This window comes from Hoplias malabaricus, chromosome 5, assembly GCF_029633855.1.
Source record: "Hoplias malabaricus isolate fHopMal1 chromosome 5, fHopMal1.hap1, whole genome shotgun sequence".
Taxonomy (NCBI): Eukaryota; Metazoa; Chordata; class Actinopteri; order Characiformes; family Erythrinidae; genus Hoplias; species Hoplias malabaricus.
The window spans coordinates 57,484,419-57,507,488 of record NC_089804.1 but is presented as its reverse complement, the minus strand read 5'-3'; the positions used below and the strand labels follow the sequence as shown (position 1 = coordinate 57,507,488).

The following is a 23,070-nucleotide window of genomic DNA, read 5'->3' as shown; positions in this document are numbered from 1 at the left end:
GTGGACCAACGAGGGAGGAGTGTCTCACAGAGTGGACAGAGAGTGGACACAGGGTTTAAACACTCCAGCAGCACTGCTGTGTCTGATCCAGCTATTTAAAGACTTAATGTTTTGGCTGATTGACGTATCCCCTTCTCTCATTCTCTCTGTTTTATCTTCTCCACACAGTGTTTTTTCTTAATGCAGGGCAGTGATGGACATCTTCAGAACGTGTAATGTGCTCTCTCTCTCTCTCTCTCTCTCTCTCTCTCTCTCTCTCTCTCTCTCTCTCTCTCTCGGAGGACTGAAAGTGGAAGAGAGAAATGAGGACAGTGTCATTAAGGCCAGGACACATCGCACATTTGGTTACGTCCCAGTTCAGAGGCTGTTTTTCCTCACTTCTTTCTCTCTCTCTCCTCTTTTTCAGTTTTTCTCACTCTCTTCTCTCTACTTTCACCCAGAAAAACACACATACACACAGTATATAACCTCAGTCTCAGAGAGAGACAGAGAGAGAGAGAGAGAGAGAGAGAGAGAGAGAGAGAGAGAGAGAGTGTGTGTGTGTGTGAGAGAGAGAGAGAGAAAGAGAGAGAGCGTGTGAGGGAGAGAGAGAGAGGCAGAGAGAAAGAGAGAGAGAGTGTGAGGGGGAGAGAGAGAGAGAGAGAGAGAGAGAGAGAGAGAGAGACAGAGAGAGAGAAACAGAGAGAGGGGAGAGTGAGTGAGTGAGCGAGTGATTTTTAAAGACGAAGGGTGAGTGACGGTTGATCTGCAGCGGCTCTGAGAGAAACGTGCTGCTGGCATTTTCCCTCCAGCGATGATTAGGTCACTGTCAGAAACGACATGTCAGGAACAGAGGAACGGTGTTCTCCACAGTGTTGTCTCTATTAGAAACACTCCAGCTGTGTCCAGATGTTTTCACCAGTCCAGAGGTTCACTGCTTCAAAGCCAATGTGCCTCCTGTTATTTACAACTTTTTCATCTGCAATCTCTCTCTCTCTCTCTCTCTCTCTCTCTCTCTCTCTTCTCAGGTTCTCCTCCTGCCAGTAGTACCGGTACTCTGCAGATCTATCTGATAGATGTGAATGATAACGCTCCATCTCTGGTTCCTCGCGAGGCTCAGATCTGTGAGCGAGCGAACGCTAACTCCATCAACATCACCGCGTCAGACGCAGACACGGACCCCAATGTCGGACCGTTCGTCTTCGAGCTGCCCTTCCATCCCCCCGCTATCCGCCGGAACTGGACCGTGGTCAGACTGAACGGTGAGAGCCTTAGTTTGACTCCAGACAGTCCTCTGACTGCGGCAGTAAGTCCAGGTCCGGCTGGGGTCAGTGTAAATGTTCAGCAGGGGGCCGGAGTAATGTCGGAATGTTTGTAAATAAGCACCTAGTATTGATTATGTTTTATATCGTCACTGACCTGATGGCTGTCATTGAGAAGGTGGACTGTGGACTGACGAAGAAGTGAATCTCTGCCGTCGCAGCCTCTGTCTACTGTCACAGATCTGATCTTACCCTGAATCAAAAAAGCAGTTCTCATTAGATCCTTTTATTTGTTTATTTGTGAATCATTATTAATTATTCAAAGAGTAGATGCAATCAGAGAAATTTAAATATTTGAATAAGCATAAGACACCTGAAGATACAATCTGTTATTAGTCATTTCTCAATTAAATGATCTTTCTTCGTCTGCGCTGTTACTGTGTAATCACTCTCTGACATTTCCTCACTTTATCCACTTTAAAATGCAAATCAGCTTAAATGTTCTTTATGTGAGTCACACTCACGGCTCCTTTAAATGGATTTCAAATGATGTTGTGCTGGATCTGGAACAAAAACCTGAACATCCAAACAACCGACCACAAACACCCAGTCATCCAGTCACCCGACCACAATCTCCCAAACACCCAGTCACCCGACCACAATCACCCAATCACCCAGTCACCTGATCACAATCACCCAAACACCTGACCACAAACACTCAGTCACCCGACCACAAACACTCAGTCACCCGACCACAATCACCCAAACACCCAGTCACCTGACCACAATCACCCAAACACCTGACCACAAACACTCAGTCACCCAGTCACCCAACCACAAACACCCAGTCACCTGACCACAATCACCCAATCACCTGATCACAATCACCCAAACACCTGACCACAAACACTCGGTCACCCTGTCACCTGATCACAATTACCCAAACACCTGACCACAATCACCCAAACACCTGACCACAAACACCCAAACACCCAGTCACCTGATCACAATCACCCAAACACCTGACCACAAACACTCAGTCCTCAGTCACCCAGTCACCCAACCACAAACACCCAAACACCCAGTCACCCGACCACAATCACCCAATCACCCAGTCACCTGATCACAATCACCCAAACACCTGATCACAAACACTCAGTCCACAAAACACCCCAAAGTTTCTAAAATTGCCAACACCCCAAGTCCTGAAACTCGAGCTCCTCATTCCAAACCCTTAAAATCCAAAGACCTAACCCTACATCACCAAACCCAAACACATGACTCCAATACCCAGACTCTACAACCTCAAACTCACTCAACCCCGTATCCCAGAATCTCTAACCCTAATGACCCCTCTGTCCCTAAACCCAAACCCCCAAATGCCACCACCCTAATCTTAATCTCTTATCCTCTCTCCTCCCACAGGAGACTATGCTCGGCTGAGTCTGAGGATCCAGTTCCTGGAGTCAGGGGTGTATGAGGTTCCTATCTCGGTGTCGGATTCGGGGAACCCGCCCCTGTCCAACCGCTCCATTATTAAAGTGAAGGTTTGTCCATGTGATGACCACGGTGACTGTACAGCTGTGGGGGCAGTGGCAGCAGCCGGACTGGGCACTGGAGCCATCATCGCCATCCTCATCTGCATCATCATCCTCCTCTGTGAGTAACTCCATCCACACTGTTAGTCCAACAGTACTGCAGGTGTGAGTGTGTGAGTGACAGGGTGAATGTGTGAGTGACAGGGTGAATGTGTGAGAGATAGTGTGAGTGTTTGAGTGACTGTGTGAGTGACAGTGTGACTGTGTGAGTGACAGTGTGAGTGTGTGAGTGACTGAGTGAGTGTGTGAGTGACAGTGTGATTGTGTGAGTGACTGAGTGAGTGTGTGAGTGACAGAGTGAGTGTGTGAGTAACAGTGTGAGTCTGTGAGTGTTCGAGTGACTGTGTGAGTGACAGTGTGACTATGTGAGTGAAAGAGTGACTGTGTGAGTGACAGGGTGAGTGTGTGAGTGACAGGGTGAGTGTGTGAGTGAGAGTGTGACAGTTTAAGTGTGTGAGTGTATGAGTGACAGGGTGAGTGTGTGAGTGACAGGGTGAGTGTGTGAGTGACAGTTTAAGTGTGTGAGTGTATGAGTGAAAGGGTGAGTGTGTTACTGTTAGTGTCCTATGATTCTGGGCCATTGTGAACAGGATGAAATGCTCATATGAGATGAATGAATGTGTTAATGAACTAATGGATAAACATTAATATTACACTCAGTTTCTAGACCCGACAGTGTCTCATGTTCACCGCGCTCCAGTCTACACAGTCTACACAGTCTGCAGCGTTAATAAAAAAAATAAAACACACAGTGCCTTTACACAGAGCCTTCAAACTTCAGGGCAGTTTGACGAGCCGTAAAATCCCAGCGCCAACCCTTTCACACACACACATACACACACAGGCACATCACCCAACTTCAAACACAGGCTCCACCTCAACTTTACTCAGAATACATCGCCTATGAGCACAAAGCCAGGGGCTAAAGTGAGGATCAGTGCTTCCTGGCCTTAACCGTGCAATGACCGAGAGAGAGAGAGAGAGAGAGAGAGAGAGAGAGAGAGAGAGAGAGAGAGAGAGAGAGACCCACATCTTTCTTTATTTCTATTCCACTGTGCCTTGTCCAATCTGCCTTAATACTGGACTTTATTCCACCCGCGGCTAATTCCTCTTCAGACGCTGTAAATGACCGAAGCTGGGGCCTGTTCTCACCTCCTTTTTTAGTTTTCGAGCCTGTTCTCTCTTCAGGTTCCTTTTAGCCTTGGAAAAAATATAATAAAACACAGACAAAACCAGCATAGGCTCCGTGTGCTCGGGCTCGTGGCATGTAATATTGAAAGGGTTGATTTTTTTTTTTCCAGACAGCGAAGAGAAGCCTCCTCTGAGGAGCTGCAGAGCTGCTCCATAAAACATTTACCTGGCACTAGCAGGAACACGGTGTTGTCTTGTAGACGGAAGGCTTTCTGTATGAGAGAGGGGATCCGTGGCTTATGGGGACGGCTAATCAAGTGTGCTTCTGGAGTTGTGTGGGATGTAGGAGTGTTTTATGATGTGAAACAAAAGTAAACTTTCAACGCAGTGATCCGAAAGTTGTTGGCCTCTAGCTAAAAAGTTCATAAATGCTCTAGGAGTCAGAAAGTTTGTGTTCGGCTACTTCAACAGGACATGGTAGAAAAGCCCTGGAGCAACTGCACATGGGTTGCACCCCACCACTCTGGGCACTGCTCACTGCCCCCTAGTGTTCACTAGTGTGTGTGTAAATGTGTGTTTCACTGCACGGATTGGGTTAAATGCAGAGGACTAATTCCTCTATGTACATTATACAATTTTTGTAGGTAAAAATGATGATTGCAGTAGATGCTCACAGCTGTGAAATTAGGTCAAAGAGAAAGAGGCGGCACTTCTAGTGTTAAACTCTGTATTACAACTCAAACGATTAATAGAATCACCACGTTTTTTTTCCATCAGCACAACGAGCATTTTCTACTTGTTCTTCACGTGTAGCGACATCTCGCTTTGTTTCTCTCGTTCGTGCTCTTAGTTTTGTAAGGCCCTAACTGTGTGTGTGCTGTGTGCTGTAGGCATGGTCCTGCTCTTCGTGGTGTGGATGAAGAGAAGAGAGAAGGAAAGACAGACTAAGCAGCTGCTGATCGACCCCGAAGACGATGTCCGAGACAACATCCTGAAGTATGACGAGGAGGGAGGGGGCGAGGAGGACCAGGTGAGTAGAGACACGGCTTTTAATAATACAGTCTGGAGCACAGCTCAGAGACCATCTTCCTTTACGTCGTTTCCAGTCGTTATCTCAGCTGTTAGGGAACTGCAGCTGATGTTTCTGAGGAGATGGAGGTAGGTAGAAGATATCCCACCTTTGAAAGGAACGGGAAAATCAAGTGAAGGGACCCCTAACAGACCCTGGTGTCCCTCACCAAAACATAGCAATCTTTCTGTGCCACGTTTTGTTACACTCTTAAAAATGATGATTCTACCAATATCTGCTGCCATACCTCATTCATTCATTGTCTGTAACTCATATCCAGTTCAGGGCATGGGTGGGTCCGGAGCAAACCCAGAATCACTGTGCGCAAGGCGAGAACGCACCCTGGAAGGGTTTTTAGTGCCATATGAAACCCTGTGTAGAATCACCTATAGCACATTTTCCTCAATCTGAAGAACCCCTCCATGCAAAAATGTTCTATATAGAAATAAGGTCTGTGGTCTGATTACATCGGTCTGTGCTTTTATCTTCAGGACTATGACCTGAGTCAGCTGCAGCAGCCGGACGCTCTGGAGCACATGATAGCGAAGCCCCCAGGGGTCCGCAGGGTGGACGAGAGGCCGATAGTCCCAGAGTCTCAGTATCCACTCAGACCGGTGGTCCCTCACCCTGGGGACATAGGAGACTTCATCAATGAGGTAAGAACACTGAGCAGTTCCCCCTTAACTGGGATGGTGTAGACCAACATGAGTTGAACATGACATGGATGAGGATTTGATGGCATTCAGCCACATCATCATCATCAGCGAGGTCTTGTACGGATGGTGGATGATTATTTCTGGATCACAAACACCATTCTCCCTTATCACAAAGGTACTGGGTAAGGCTCTATCAGTCCAGAGAACACAGTTCCACCGTTCCACAGCCCTACACTGGGGCCTTCACTGAAGACCAAATTGACTCAGATTTGAATCCCAGTGGCTCATGACTTAATTCGGAATCATGTCCCAAAGACTTTTGAATTGACTCATGTTTGAATTCCAGTGACTCACAACTTGATTCAGTTTTGTATCACAACGACTCTTGAATAGACTCACATTTGAATCCCAGTGACTCATCACAATGACTTTTGAATTGATTCACATTTGAATCCCAGTGACTCACAACTTGATTCAGTTTTGTATCACAACGACTCTTGAATAGACTCACATTTGAATCTCAGTGACTCATCATAATGACTTTTGAAGTGACTCACATTTGAATCCCAGTGACGCACAACTTGATTCAGTTTTGTATCACAACGACTCTTGAATAGACTCACATTTGAATCCCAGTGACTCATCAAAATGACTTTTGAATTGATTCACATTTGAGTCCCAGTGACTCACAACTTGGTTCAGATTTGTATCACAACGACTCTTGAATAGACTCACATTTGAATCCCAGTGACTCATCACAATGACTTTTGAATTGATTCACATTTGAATCCCAGTGACTCATGAATTAATTCAGATTCCTAGCCAAAAACCTTGTGAACGGACTCACGGATAATCAGGATTGGTGTCAGGATCACAAGGCGGACTGATGGAGGTGGACACACTCGCTAAAACACAATACTTTATTAACGAAATATAACAAAACTAAGAGACTTTAACAGAAAGACAACAAACAGGGAGCCAAGCAGGCTAAACTGGACACAGGGAGCTAAACAGGGTAAACGAGACAGACAGACTAAAGAGATAACCAGACTACAACGAAAAAACGACAGAGGAAATGAAATGACAACATGAAACGACGACGTGGAAAACAATGACGGAGAAACTGCAGAGACAGACAGACTTGATAACAGGGACCGAAACAGTACAAATGACTGACAAGAGGAAGTGATACAAGGGGACTTAAATACTTAAAACAGACGAGACGCACCTGAGACAGATAACGAGGGGGAGGTGGAAAGGCGGGACATAGGCAGAGACATAGACAACAAAAAACAGCCATGTGCTGAGAGAGCACATGGCGGGGAAAACAGACCTGACAGGACGAGGGCATGACAAAGGGATTCATGACTTGATTCAGATTCATATCCCTGTGGCTTGATTCAAATCCCTGTGAATTGGGACTTGACCCGGGTTTATATACCAGTGGTATGTGGCATAACTCCTGACTCAGAGTCAGTGTTCAGAACTTATATAGGGAGCTTGTCTCAGATTGGCTCATTTGGATATTGTGGGAGGGGTAAGTGGGTGGTTCCTAATTTTCCTACAATAGTGGAGTTACACAGTTCCCTCTTAGAGCTTGGAGGGGGGTCTCGAACTGGCACTAGTCAAGATCTCCTGATGTACTTGATGTACTGCTCATCTAAATAAAGATCGGTGCTGACCCTGACAGGTAGTGCCATCTCATTGTTGCAAATGGACCACCTAAATAGAGTGTGACTTTATTTCTCCCCTGTCTCATCTGTTTCTCACAGGGTCTCCGGGCTGCGGATAACGACCCGACGGCACCACCGTACGACTCCCTGCTGGTGTTCGACTATGAGGGCAGTGGCTCCACGGCCGGCTCCGTCAGCTCCTTGAACACGTCCAGCAGCGGAGAGCAGGACTACGACTACCTCAACGAATGGGGACCACGCTTCAGGAAGCTCGCAGACATGTACGGAGGCGGGGACGATGACTAGGACCTTTAAAACTGTCTCAGTCACACACACACATGCATACTCTAAACACACACTCACACACACACACGCACACACACACACACAAACCAAGTACACCAATTGTTACAACTATAACAACAGACAATGGCCTGCCCAGCTTCAGAGAGAGACCTGTAACCTGCACAGAGAGAGAGAGAGACCAGAGAGAGATCTGTAACCTGCACATAGAGAGATAGACCAGAGAGGGAGACCAGATAGAGACCTGTAACCTGCACAGACAGAGAGAGAGAGAGAGAGAGACCTGTAAACTACACAGGGAGAGAGACCAGAGAGAGACCAGAGATAGACCATAGAGAGAGACCTGTAACCTGCACAGAGAGAGAGACCAGAGAGAAAGACCTGTAACCTGCACAGAGAGAGACCAGAGCGAGACCTGTAACCTGTACAGAGAGGGAAGCCAGAGTGAGACGTGTTAGCTGCACAGAGAGAGAGTCCAAAGAGAGGCCTGTAACCTGCAGAGAGAGAGAGCTGTAACCTGCACAGAGAGAGAGACCAGAGAGAGACCTGTAACCTGTACAGAGAGAGAGACCTGTAACCTGTACAGAGAGAGAGACCTGTAACCTGCACAGAGAGAGAGACCAGAGTGAGACCAGAGAGAGACCTGTAACCTGCACAGAGAGAGAGAGTCCAGAGAGAGACCTGTAACCGGCACAGAGAGAGAGACCAGAGCGAGACCAGAGAGAGACCTTCAACCTGCACAGAGAGAGAGAGAGTCCAGAGAGAGACCTGTAACCGGCACAGAGAGAGAGACCAGAGCGAGACCAGAGAGAGACCTGCAACCTGCACAGAGAGAGAGACCAGAGCGAGACCAGAGAGAGAGCTGTAACCTGCACAGAGAGAGAGAGTCCAGAGAGAGACCTGTAACCTGCATAGAGAGAGAGACCAGAGCGAGACCAGAGAGAGACCTGTAACCTGCACAGGGGGACCAGAGAGATACCAGAGAGAGACCTGCAACCTGCACAGAGAGAGAGACGAGAGGGACCAGAGAGAGAGCTGTAACCTGCATAGGGGGACCAGAGAGATACCAGAGAGAGACCTGCAAGCTGCACAGAGGAAGAGACGAGAGAAACCAGAGAAAGACCTGTAACCTGCTCAGAGAGAGAGACCAGAGAGAGACCTATAACCTGCACAGAGAGAGAGACCAGAAAGAGACCTGTAACCTGCACAGAGAGAGAGACCTGTAACCTGCACAGAGAGAGATCAGGGAGTGAGATATAATTATAGAGGGGGAGAGAGACCTGGGTAGATGGACCTCAGCACAGAAAGAGACATGAAGAGAGAGGTCTGAGATATACTGCTACAGAGAGAGAGAGAGAGAGAGAGAGAGAGAGAGACCTGTACCCAGAGAGACAGAGACAGGCTGGTGGAAGTTGCTCTCCCTCTGACATCTGTACACAGACGGACACCTGTAAATAGTCAATGAAGAGAAACACTGTCCTCCTCCTCGTCCCTGTCCTCCTCGTCATCGCTGTATGAGAAGTGCCTTTACTGGTGCATTTGGATTCGTATTTGGATTCGTTTCTAAACTCAGGACTGGTCTCTGTCCAGACCTCCCCCCTGACACCGTCACTCACTTGTGGAGCACAGCAGGAGGAGCGACACTGACCGATCAACCCACATCAGACCTGCTGTGTGGGGGTCCAGATGGGGTCCTGAACAGCTGGACTACAGTGTGTAACTGTAAATCTACAGAGCGAAAAAAAAATCCCAAGAATCTGAGAAGTGGATGTGAAATGTCTCTCAGGTGAAGCCAAGAGACTCCACCTCTTCTTACCTGGACACCTGGACCCTCATACACCTGAACTCTACTACATCCAGACCCTCGTACACCTGAACCCTTGGACACCTGGACTCCCTACATCCTGACCCTCATACACCTAAACTCTCCAACACCTGAACTCTCCTACATCCAGACCCTTGTACACCTGAACTCTCCTACACCTGAACTCTTCTTCACCTGAATTCTCCTACACCTGAACTCTCCTACATCCGGACCCTCGTACACCTGAGCACTCCTACTCCTGAACTCTCCTACACCTGAATTCTCCTACACCTGAACTCTCCTACATCCGGACGCTCATACACCTGAACCCTCCTAGTCCTGAACTCTCCTACACCTGAATTCTCCTACACCTGAACTCTCCTACATCCGGACCCTCGTACACCTGAACCCTCATACATCTGAACTCTCCTACACCTGAGCTCTCCTACACCTGAACTCTCCTACACCTGAATTCTCCTACACCTGAGCTCTCCTTCATCTGAGCTCTCCTACACCTGAACTCTCCTACATCCGGACCCTCGTACACCTGAACTCTCCTACACCTGAATTCTCCTACACCTGAACTTTCCTACATCCAGACTCTTGTACGCCTGAACTCTCCTATACCTAAACTCTCCTACACTTGAGCACTCCTTCACCTGAGCTCTCCTACACCTGAATTCTCCTACACCTGAACTCTCCTTCACCCAGACCCTCGTACACCTGGACTCCCTACATCCAGACCCTTGTACACCTGAACTCCCCTACACCTGAGCTCCCCTACACCTGAGCTCTCTTACACCTGAGCTCTCCTGCATCCAGACCCTCGTACACCTGAACTCTCCTACACCTGAACTCACCTACATCTGGACCCTCGTACACCTGAACTTTTCTACACCTGAACTCACCTACATCCAGACCCTTGTACACCTGAACTCTCCTACATCCAGACCCTCGTACACCTGAACCCTCCTACACCTGAGCTCTCCTTCATCTGGACCTTTGTACACCTGAACTCTCCTACACCTGAACTCTCCTACAACTGAACTCTCACACATCCAGACCCTCATACACCTGAGCTCTCCTACACCTGAGCTCTCCTACATCTGGACCCTTGTACACCTGAACTCTCCTACACCTGGATTCTCCTACACCTGAACTTTCCTACATCTGGACTCTAATACACTTGAACTCTCCTCTACATGAACTCTCCTACATCCGGACCCTCGTACACCTGAACACCCAGACTCCTGTACACTTCAGATCTCCTGTACATGAGCTCACATTAACCTGAATCCTGTGATTCCTGAACACATCTGCCACAACCAGCGCTTGTCCTGCAATGAAGGCCATTTATCAGGAGTCTGCTCCTCTCCTCCCTGCAGTAACTCTCTGTGCTCTTCTGTGAGGATTTGATGACATTCAACCCCATTAGTGAAGTCAGGTTCTGATCAAAAACACTACTCCAGCTCATCCCGGAGGTACTGGAGGGAGCGCCATCTCTCCTGAGAACTTGCTTTGCGTTGGGTGTGGTGACCTTCGGCTCATGTGCAGCTGTTCCAGAGCCTGGGACTTTTTATAAGGGGTGTGTACAGAGGTTCTCCTGCAAGCGTGTTGAAGCTGTCAGCCCAGCGCTTGTTCAGAGAGCAGTGTTTGGTGTCTCAGTGGAGGGCAAGGCGGCTGGAGAAGTGGGGGCAGCTGGGTAAAAAGGCTAACGTTAATTCAGTCTTTCTTCAGAGACCCTCAGTCAGTGTTGAGAGGGGGCGGACCCTCGTTATGCACATGATAAATATTCTGTGTAGTCTCACATAGTTCGAAATCTCCTGTCCGACATGTCACAGCTTTCTACTTATTTCTTCTTCATCAGCTTTTATTGAAAATCACACATTTCTGAAGTCTGCTGTGACGTTGTTCGACTGGTCAGTGCGGTCCAGCTTGGTCCGGTTACAGATCCGATATAATGGGTCATGTCTCTGTGTCCATCGCCCAGAGACTTGTACAGAACCTGAGCTGAGTTTGGTCCCACTCTGTGTCAAGCTGGAACATATGGGCGGAGCTAGGAGGAGTCTTAAAAGAACAATAAGTAATATTTTTACCCTAAAATTGCAGCTTCAAAATCATTGTGATGTGCCACTGAGCTGTAACTGGGAGAACAGAGCCTCTGTCATAGCTGTTCTGGGCTCTGCACTGCAGAAACTGCACTATGTAACTTTTAAAGGAGGGTTGGAAAGTAAAGGATGTTCCAAGTGATTTCTCAGCATGGAACAGGGTTCCAGTGTTTTGCTAAACCCAGTCTTTGTCTCTATCCAGAACCCAGACACAGAGAGGAAGGTGGAGCTGGGTCACGTGGGAAATGACATGACCCCAACATCTTCCAGAGGCTCCGCCCACGTTCACGGTTCTGTTATGTGATGATAAACAGACCCAGGTTCTTTAACAGGGTGTGGACAGTTCTGGGATGAGGATAGTAACAGAACCGCACGGTACCGCACTTACCAGCGGAGAACAGCATGGGCCTGTCCTTTAGAACGTCGTGGATGCTCCAGATGTTGTATATACACTTTTATAACCTTTATTTTATACATTTTCCATTGTTTCACAAATGTGTATTTTCTCAGTTTTTAATCAACAATTCGCCGCTGGCCAAATCCACCCCAGCCCTCTCAAAAAAACAACAACAAACAAACAGGGATCTCCAAAATAAAAGTCCCTAATAGTGTAGGTTAATGAAAATTTGGAGCGTTTCTATTGGTCCGTTCTTCATGAAATTTTCCAAGAACCTAAAAGACACGCCCTGTGTTTACAAGATGTGGGAACATTCAAATAAATTGATTTTTTTTTCAGCGATGAATTGTTGCTGATTTTTGTTTGTTGTAATGTTTTGTTCTGATCTGTTTGTGTTTATTTTTTTATTGAATACCGACGACTTGAAACAAAGCAGGTGAAAAAGCCATTTGATTCATGTTGTAAACTCAGAGGAAGCCTTTTTGAAGCCTTTGGCCACACATACACACACACACACGTTTGTTTTCATGCATTGTGAGGCCATTACATTGATTCCCATTCAGTCCCTGGGGACTTGCGTTAAACGTATTGTTCTGGTCTCAACAAAAGTGAGAAGTCCCCACAATGTCAGTGCGTAGGTTTGGGTCCCCATAACATTATATATTCCACACACACACACACACACACACACAATCAGAGAGAGAATGACACACACTTTATCCTGATTCTGTTTTCATTCCCGAAACGCTTTGTTGGTGCTAAGCAGAACCGTTTGATTTCTTTTTCTTCTCCAATTTTATATATTTTATTTTATTCCCATGCTTTCCTGCCAGCGGCTGAAAGGAAGAGCGACAGGAAAAAGACGTGTGCACCTGCCGTCGTTCCTCATGAATAAATACATACATCTCACTCCGAGCTACAGGACAAACTCATGCAGGAGCTCACATCAAAAAAGAGCTTTCATTTTCCTGACAGTAGACGCTTCCTCCCTCCCTCCGCTCGACACAAGCGTCCACCCTCTAACTTTTCTTTTTACACCCGGAAAGAAGGCCCTACTTCATTTGAAGAGTCTGCAATTATTGGGTAATTACATGTTTATAATAAATGCAACACCTGTGTAAAAACTCCAAATACTTTTTTGCATCTCTGCAATAACTATTTTCACACTGCTGTGGCAGGTATTATGTTGTTATTACATAGTTATTTAAGGTCTTTCACAGAGTAACTACATTTTCTGATGTCACAAATATATTAATTTTAAAAACTTCCTGCTTTATTGTTAATAGTAACATTGTTGGATGTAGTATAAAGGTGTAATTATACTTTTATACAGTTATTAAAGTCACATCAAATAAAGCAGGACTTTTTTTTAAATAGATTTATGGAAACTGGAAGAAGGTCCTGCTCTAGATGAAGTCTCTAAGAACAACGTAATTACGTATTAATAACACACTATGCCAAAATGTAATTGCAAGCCTTACCAGCAGATCTAGCATCTAATGTAATCCTTCATAAAAAATATGCACCAGCTTTAATTTAAACTTGTATTAGTGCAGAAAAATAATGTAATCATGTAATTACATGTGTAATAGAGTAAGTGTAATTCCATTTGTATTAACTACTATTGTCCAGTATGGAATTCTCCTCTTCAGATATAACTGCAATTAAACCATGTAATTATATTTATTATTATTATTATTATTATTATTATTTTTACATGTGTAATAACCTGAGAGGTCATAGACACTGCAGTCAATGCTGTTAATGTTCTTAAGGCTGTTTCTTTGCAAATGTAATATGCTTTTTCTTAAAAATTATGTAATTACAAAGCTATAATGCAGTAACATACTTAAGGCTTGGTAATATCATTAATTGCTTATAGGTTGCCAAATCATGCTATCATTCCCACTTACAGGAGGTAAATAATGCTAATGGTGTTAGAATAGGAACCAGTCCACCAAACTCTTCACTCTATTACACGTGTTATTACATAAGAGAAACTATACTATTACAACAGCCAAGTGTAAAAATGGATGTAAAATTAAATCATCTGTTAAACCAATGACATCATTAGTAATTACACATTTGTTGCATGTGTTGTTAACATGTAATTACTCAGTTATTACTGAATATTTAACATAGGGCTGAAAGCAGCCACTGGCCTTTCTGTTGTGAGGATTTTTCATGAGCGAAGGACCAATAGAAAACACTGGAAATCGTTTTCTTTCTGGCTCCATTCACAGGCGGCAGATCTTTACATCCAGCACAGTCTGGTCACACTTTATTCTGATGGTTCCCTTTAGGGTTTGCCTTCAACGCCTAGAGTTATTACTTTCAGAGGAATCGCAAGTCGAGGATCAGCTCCACAACACAAAGCATTTTACTAACTTAGTTCACATTTATGAGCCAGGGCTAGTGTAGAAGAATCACTAGGCTAATGGCTATATTACAGACTAGCATCCTGAAGCTAGGGCAAGTTTACAACCTACAAAACAAGGCTAAGAGCTACAGCAGAAGGGTGACATGTAGGGTTTGGTCCACCAGAGGAGGTCAGTATTCATCAAGAAAGACTGACTCCTTCAGAACAAGGTCAGCATCTTTAAGATTAGACCTTTATACTTTAGTACTTTAGTCTCTCAGAGACCCACAGTGTACAACTAGCACCGCTGGGCAACACTAGGAGCTCAGGTTTAACATCTACAAAAGAAGCCTAGCGTCATTAAAAACAAGCCGAACTCACATCTACACACTTAATAATGATGGTTCTACAAGGGGTCTACAGGTAAAATGGTTCTCTTTCGAACCCTGAACACTTGAAGAACCGTTAGCACAATTAATGTGTTCTTTTTTGTCATGAAGGTGTTCTTCAGACCGATGGAGAATGTGCTGTAGATGGTTCCTTTGTTCCTTGTAGATGGTCCACCTTTTAGAGAAACGGTTCCACTGCGGTTACAATGTCAATCGTGTTACAGCAGGGAACCGGTTTAGGTGCCATATAGAACCATCAACAGCACATTCTCCATCGGTCTGAAGAACACCTTCATGACAAAAAAGAACACATTAATTGTGCTAACGGTTCTTCAAGTGTTCAGGGTTCGATAGAGAACCATTATCTTTATTAAAGGACACGTGTAGAACCATCTTTTTTTTAAGTAGATGATCATTTTTTTTAAAACACAATCACAATTCTAGCCTACAGGACAAGCTAAAAATGCTAATGCTAACACCTACAGGGTTAATTCTTTCTTTATTTTATACAAGAAAACTAAAGCAACACCAAAATATGCCACATTTAAACTGTGTTACAGCAGTTTCCTGCTCTGCAGCACAAAAGGACAAAGCACATCAGCAACCAGACGATGAAACACTGAAGAAACTTACAAACAAAAAGAAATGAAGAGGATAAAACTGTAAAGATTGTAAACAAACTGCACCAAGTTTAAAATCAGTGGATAACCCCCAGCAGAAACAGTGCTAATGACTTTAAAAGAGAGAAGTAAAGAACACAATGCAGTTTACCCTCAGAATAAAGTGTAACGATGTGTGTGTGTGTGTGTGTGTGTGTGTGTGTGTGTGTTTTAACTCAACCCTTTAGCATCCCATGCTGGCCTTTAGTAAATCAGAAAACACACTTCAGAGGGCACCGCTAACCCCAAGAAAACTGCGAGGAAGACACGGAGATGTGTGTGTGTGTGTGTGTGTGTGTGTACATAATGTAGTTGTTTGCTCGGAGCTGAACAGATTAGGCAAAAATTGGAGCTGTTTTTCTTTTTGCATGTGTCTCTTTTTCTAACGAACGACTCGACGCAGTGTGGAATAACCTTAAAGACTCAAGGAGAATGGGAGCGACCCGCATGATCAGGGTCCTCCTTCCATCCTCTACCTTCCCTCTCTATCCTTTCGGCTCCCGAGAGTCGCTCCGGGGTGTATCGTACGGCTCACGGTAACGAGGGAAGACAACACCGACCTAGCTGAGAAAAACAGAGAAAAACACAAAACATAAACAACACAATCGTTGCACAGTGATGACTTTTTTTGTAAAACCGTCGACAGCACAAATATTTTGTATCGTTGTTTGTACCATTTTTGTACCAAAAAGCGGAGAGAAAAGCGAAGGACACGGAAGAGACGAGGGACGGTGGGTTCCTCCGGTTCTCCGTGTGTGTTTGTGGTGCTGCTGCACCTGCAGTTCTGGTCCAGTAGCGGTTCCGTTTGTACGCAGCCTTGCAGAGTAACTGTGTAAATAAAGCTACGCCGGTCACTGCGCCGCCGGCTGTGTGTTATTCAATAAAGCTCCCTTCCTTTTAGCACCGTCCGTCCTTGGTGTCTTCATTTACTGTCCACTACACACCGGCCGGCCACTTTATCAGAAACACCCCCCTCTACTGACACTCACTGGCCACTTTATCAGAAACACCCCCCTTCTACTGACACTCTCTGGCCACTTTATCAGAAACACCCCCCTTCTACTGACACTCTCTGGCCACTTTATCAGAAACACCCCCCTTCTACTGACACTCACTGGCCACTTTATCAGAAACACCCCCCCTTCTACTGACACTCACTGGCCACTTTATCAGAAACACCCCCCTTCTACTGACACTCTCTGGCCACTTTATCAGAAACACCCCCCTTCTACTGACACTCACTGGCCACTTTATCAGAAACACCCCCCCTTCTACTGACACTCACTGGCCACTTTATCAGAAACACCCCCCCTCTACTGACACTCACTGGCCACTTTATCAGAAACACCCCTCTTCTACTGACACTCTCTGGCCACTTTATCAGAAACACCCCCCCTCTACTGACACTCTCTGGCCACTTTATCAGAAACACCCCCCCTCTACTGACACTCTCTGGCCACTTTATCAGAAACACCCCCCCTCTACTGACACTCACTGGCCACTTTATCAGAAACACCCCCCCTCTACTGACACTCACTGGCCACTTTATCAGAAACACCCCCCCTCTACTGACACTCACTGGCCACTTTATCAGAAACACCCCCCCTCTACTGACACTCACTGGCCACTTTATCAGAAACACCCCCCCTCTACTGACACTCACTGGCCACTTTATCAGAAACACCCCCCCTCTACTGACACTCACTGGCCACTTTATCAGAAACACCCCTCTTCTACTGACACTCACTGGCCACTTTATCAGAAACACCCCCCCTCTACTGACACTCTCTGGCCACTTTATCAGAAACACCCCCCTTCTACTGACACTCTCTGGCCACTTTATCAGAAACACCCCCTTCTACTGACACTCACTGGCCACTTTATCAGAAACACCCCCCTTCTACTGACACTCTCTGGCCACTTTATCAGAAACACCCCCTTCTACTGACACTCTCTGGCCACTTTATCAGAAACACCCCCCTTCTACTGACACTCACTGGCCACTTTATCAGAAACACCCCCCCTTCTACTGACACTCACTGGCCACTTTATCAGAAACACCCCCCCTCTACTGACACTCACTGGCCACTTTATCAGAAACACCCCTCTTCTACTGACACTCTCTGGCCACTTTATCAGAAACACCCCCCTTCTACTGACACTCACTGGCCACTTTATCAGAAACACCCCCCCTTCTACTGACACTCACTGGCCACTTTATCAGAAACACCCCCCCTCTACTGACACTCACTGGCCACTTTATCAGAAACACCCCCCCTCTACTGACACTCACTGGCCACTTTATCAGAAACACCCCCCCTCTACTGACACTCACTGGCCACTTTATCAGAAACACCCCTCTTCTACTGACACTCACTGGCCACTTTATCAGAAACACCCCCCCTCTACTGACACTCTCTGGCCACTTTATCAGGAACACCCCCCCTCTACTGACACTCACTGGCCACTTTATCAGAAACACCCCTCTTCTACTGACACTCACTGGCCACTTTATCAGAAACACCCCCCCTCTACTGACACTCACTGGCCACTTTATCAGAAACACCCCCCCTCTACTGACACTCACTGGCCACTTTATCAGAAACACCCCCCCTCTACTGACACTCACTGGCCACTTTATCAGAAACACCCCTCTTCTACTGACACTCACTGGCCACTTTATCAGAAACACCCCCCCTCTACTGACACTCTCTGGCCACTTTATCAGAAACACCCCCCCTCTACTGACACTCACTGGCCACTTTATCAGAAACACCCCTCTTCTACTGACACTCACTGGCCACTTTATCAGAAACACCCCCCTCTACTGACACTCACTGGCCACTTTATCAGAAACACCCCCCTCTACTGACACTCACTGGCCACTTTATCAGAAACACCCCTCTTCTACTGACACTCACTGGCCACTTTATCAGAAACACCCCCCCTCTACTGACACTCACTGGCCACTTTATCAGAAACACACCCCCTCTACTGACACTCTCTGGCCACTTTATCAGAAACACCCCCCTCTACTGACACTCATTGGCCACTTTATCAGAAACACACCCCCTCTACTGACACTCTCTGGCCACTTTATCAGAAACACCCCCCCTCTACTGACACTCACTGGCCACTTTATCAGAAACACACCCCTTCTACTGACACTCACTGGCCACTTTATCAGAAACACCCCCCTCTACTGACACTCACTGGCCACTTTATCAGAAACACCCCCCTCTACTGACACTCACTGGCCACTTTATCAGAAACACACCCCCTCTACTGACACTCACTGGCCACTTTATCAGAAACACCCCCCTCTACTGACACTCACTGGCCACTTTATCAGAAACACCCCCCTCTACTGACACTCACTGGCCACTTTATCAGAAACACCCCCCCTCTACTGACACTCACTGGCCACTTTAACAGAAACACCCCCCTCTACTGACACTCACTGGCCACTTTAACAGAAACACCCCCCTCTACTGACACTCACTGGCCACTTTATCAGAAACACCCCCCCTCTACTGACACTCACTGGCCACTTTAACAGAAACACCCCCCTCTACTGACACTCACTGGCCACTTTATCAGAAACACCCCTCTTCTACTGATACTCACTGGCCACTTTATCAGAAACACACCCCCTCTACTGACACTCTCTGGCCACTTTATCAGAAACACCCCCCTTCTACTGACACTCACTGGCCACTTTATCAGAAACACCCCTCTTCTACTGACACTCTCTGGCCACTTTATCAGAAACACCCCCCTTCTACTGACACTCACTGGCCACTTTATCAGAAACACCCCCCTCTACTGACACTCACTGGCCACTATATCAGAAACACCCCCCTCTACTGACACTCTCTGGCCACTTTATCAGAAACACCCCCCTTCTACTGACACTCACTGGCCACTTTATCAGAAACACACCCCTTCTACTGACACTCACTGGCCACTTTATCAGAAACACCCCCCTCTACTGACACTCACTGGCCACTTTATCAGAAACACCCCCCTCTACTGACACTCACTGGCCACTTTATCAGAAACACACCCCCTCTACTGACACTCACTGGCCACTTTATCAGAAACACACCCCTTCTACTGACACTCACTGGCCACTTTATCAGAAACACCCCCCTTCTACTGACACTCTCTGGCCACTTTATCAGAAACACCCCCTTCTACTGACACTCACTGGCCACTTTATCAGAAACACCCCCCCTCTACTGACACTCACTGGCCACTTTATCAGAAACACCCCCCCTCTACTGACACTCACTGGCCACTTTATCAGAAACACCCCTCTTCTACTGATACTCACTGGCCACTTTATCAGAAACACACCCCCTCTACTGACACTCTCTGGCCACTTTATCAGAAACACCCCCCTTCTACTGACACTCACTGGCCACTTTATCAGAAACACACCCCTTCTACTGACACTCACTGGCCACTTTATCAGAAACACCCCCCTCTACTGACACTCACTGGCCACTTTATCAGAAACACCCGCCCTCTACTGACACTCACTGGCCACTTTATCAGAAACACACCCCTTCTACTGACACTCACTGGCCACTTTATCAGAAACACCCCCCTTCTACTACAGAGAAAGCAGAAGCAGATGAAAAAAAAAAAAGAGATGGAGAGGATGAGTGGCCTCGGGCTTCAAACACATGCTTCATTACTCCTCCACCCCACTGATCACTCCATCATAGAGAGAGAGAGAGAGAGAGAGAGAGAGAGAGAGAGAGAGAGAGAGAGATGAATAATGGCTGAAATGAAAGTGAGAAGGGTAGAAGACAAGTACAGTGAGAGAGGGAGAGAGAGAGAGATGAAGCCTCATTACTGCACAGCAGCGTGCAGGTCATCCATCACTTTTAGAACAGTGAGACACGGAATAGGACACACAAACAACACACAGAAAAATCAATAACACACAAACAACACACACAACACACAGAAAAATCAACAACACACACTAGATCATACATAGAGAACGGTACCAGTCTACACTAAGATCAGCATAAAGAGAGAGAGACAGACAGACAGAGAGAGAGAGAGAATTGGAATGAGTGTTCAGAGTTGTCTTGAGAGGTTGTGTAGAGGCAGTAGAGGAGACAGGAGGTAGTGTAGAGGCGGTAGAAGAAAGAGGAGTATGCGTAGAGGCAGTAGAGGAGAGAGGAAGTTGTGAGAGGCAGTAGAGGAGAGATGAGGTAGTGTAGAGACAGTTGAGCAGAGATGATGTAGTGTAGAGGCAGCTGAGGAGAGAAGAAGTAGTGTAGAGGTGGTAGAGGAGAGAAGAGGTAGTGTAGAGGCGGTAGAGGAGAGAGGAGGTAGTGTAGAGACAGTAGAGTAGAGATGAGGTAATGTAGAGGCGGTAGAGTAGAGAGGAGGTTGTGTAGAGGCGGTAGAGGAGAGAGGAGGTAGTGTAGAGGCGGTAGAGGAGAGAGGAGGTAGTGTAGAGACAGTAGAGTAGAGATGAGGTAATGTAGAGGCGGTAGAGTAGAGAGGAGGTTGTGTAGAGGCAGTAGTGCAGAGAGGAGGTAGTGTAGAGGCGGTAGAGTAGAGAGGAGGTAGTGTAGATACATTAGTGGAAAGAGGAGGTTGTGAGAGGCAGTAGAGGAGAGAGGAGGTAGTGTAGAGACATTAGTGGAAAGACGAGGTTGTGAGAGGCAGTAGAGGAGAGAGGAGGTAGTGTAGAGTTGGTAGAGTAGAGAGGAGGTAGTGTAGAGGCAGTAGAGGACAGAGGAGGTAGTGTAGAGGCTGTAGAGGAGAGATGAGGTAATGTAGAGGCGGTAGAGTAGAGAGGAGGTAGTGTAGAGACATTAGTGGAAAGAGGAGGTTGTGAGAGGCAGTAGAGGAGAGAGGAGGTAGTGTAGAGTCGGTAGAGTAGAGAGGAGGTAGTGTAGAGGCAGTAGAGGACAGAGGAGGTTGTGTAGAGGCTGTAGAGGAGAGAGGAGGTAAAGTAGAGGCAGTAAAAGACAAAGGAGGTTGTGTAGAGGTCGTAGTGGAGAGTGGAGGTTGTGTAGAGGCAGTAGAGGAGAGAGGAGGTTGTGTAGAAGCGGTAGAGAAGAGAGGAGGTTGTGTAGAGACAGTAGTGGACAGTGGAGGTAGTGTAGAAGTGGTAGATGAGAGAGGAGGTTGTGTAGAGACATTAGAGGAGACAGGAGGTTGTGTAGAAGCAGTAGAGGGGTAATGAGGTAATGTGGAGGCAGTAGAGGGGCGAGGAGGTTGTGTAGAGGCAGTAGAGGAGAGAGGAGGTTGTGTAGAGCCAGTATAGGAGAGAGGAGGTTGTGTAGAGGCGGTAGAGGAGAGAGGAGGTAATGCAGAGGCGGTAGAGGAGAGAGGAGGCACTGTAGACGTGGTAGAGGAGAGAGGAGCTTGTGTAGAGGCAGTAGAGTAGAGAGGAGGTAATGTAGAGGCGGTAGAGGAGGGAGGAGGTTGTGTAGAGGCAGTAGAGGGGAGAAGAGGTTTTGTAGAGATGGTAGAGGACAGAGAAGGTTGTGGAGAGGCAGTATTAGGGAGAGGAGTTTGTGTAGAGGCAGTAGAGATGAGAGGAGGTTTTGTAGAGGCCGTAGTGGAAAGAGGAGGTTGTGTAGAGGCAGTAGAGGAGAGAGAAAATAGTGTAGAGGCGGTAGAGGAGAGATAAGGTTGTGTAGAGGCAGTAGAGGAGAGAGGAGCTTGTGTAGAGGCAATAGTGAAAGAGGAGGTTGTGAGAGGCAGTAGAGGAGGGAGAAGGGAATGTAGAGGAGAGAGGAGAGAGGAGGTTGTGTAGAAATGGTAGAGGAGAGAGAAGGTTGTGTAGAGGCAGTAGAGGGGAGAGGAGGTTGTGTAGAGGCAGTAGAGGAGAGAGGAGGTTGTGTAGAGGCAGTAGAGGGGAGATGAGCTTGTGTAGAGATGGTAGTGGAAAGAGGAGATTGTGAGAGGCAGCAGAGGAGAGAGGAGGTTGTGTAGAGGCAGTAGAGGAGAGAGGAGGTAGTGTAGAGACATTAGTGGAAATAGGAGGTTGTGAGAGGCAGTAGAGGAGAGAAGAGGTAGTGTAGAGGTAGTAGAGGACAGAGAAGGTGGTGTAGAGGTGGTAGAGGAGAGAGGATGTTGTGTAGAGGTAGTAGAGGACAGAGAAGGTGGTGTAGAGGTGGTAGAGGAGAGAGGAGGAAGTGTAGAGTCGGTAGAGGAGAGAGGAGGTTGTGTAGAGGCAGTAGAGGGGAGAGGAGTTTGTGTAGAGGAGGGAGGAGGTTGTGTAGAGGGGAGAGGAGCTTGTGTAGAGGCAGTAGTGAAAGAGGAGGTTGTGAGAGGCAGTAGAGGAGAGAGGAGGTTGTGTACAGGCAATAGAGGGGAGAGGAGTTTGTGTAGAGGCAGTAGAGGAGGGAGGAGGTTGTGTAGAGGCAGTAGTGAAAGAGGAGGTTGTGAGAGGCAGTAGAGGAGAGAGGAGGTTGTGTACAGGCATTTGGGCAAAGAGGAGGTTGTGTAGAGGAGAGAGGAGGTTGTGTAGAGGCGGTAGAGTAGAGAGGAGGTCGTGTAGAGATGGTAGTGGAAAGAGGAGATTGTGAGAGGCAGCAGAGGAGAGAGGAGGTTGTGTAGAGGCAGTAGAGGAGAGAGAAGGTTGTGTACAGGCAGTTGGGCAAAGAGGAGTTTGTGTAGAGGCAGTAGAGGAGAGAGGAGGTT

General features: G+C 46.9%; 1 protein-coding gene across 1 annotated transcript in view; it reads left to right on the top strand.

Annotated features, from left to right (window-relative positions):
* The window catches only part of LOC136696546 (cadherin-4-like), a 38,397-nt gene extending 28,089 nt beyond the window's left edge, over positions 1-10,308 (top strand). Inside the window, exons 8-12 of the mRNA XM_066671040.1 lie at positions 1,008-1,241; positions 2,667-2,900; positions 4,861-5,000; positions 5,531-5,695; positions 7,468-10,308. Coding sequence (XP_066527137.1) covers positions 1,008-1,241; positions 2,667-2,900; positions 4,861-5,000; positions 5,531-5,695; positions 7,468-7,674 — 980 coding nt within the window. The 3' untranslated portion in view covers positions 7,675-10,308. The remainder of the gene's footprint in view (positions 1-1,007; positions 1,242-2,666; positions 2,901-4,860; positions 5,001-5,530; positions 5,696-7,467) is intronic.
* The last annotated feature ends 12,762 nt before the right edge of the window (positions 10,309-23,070 follow it).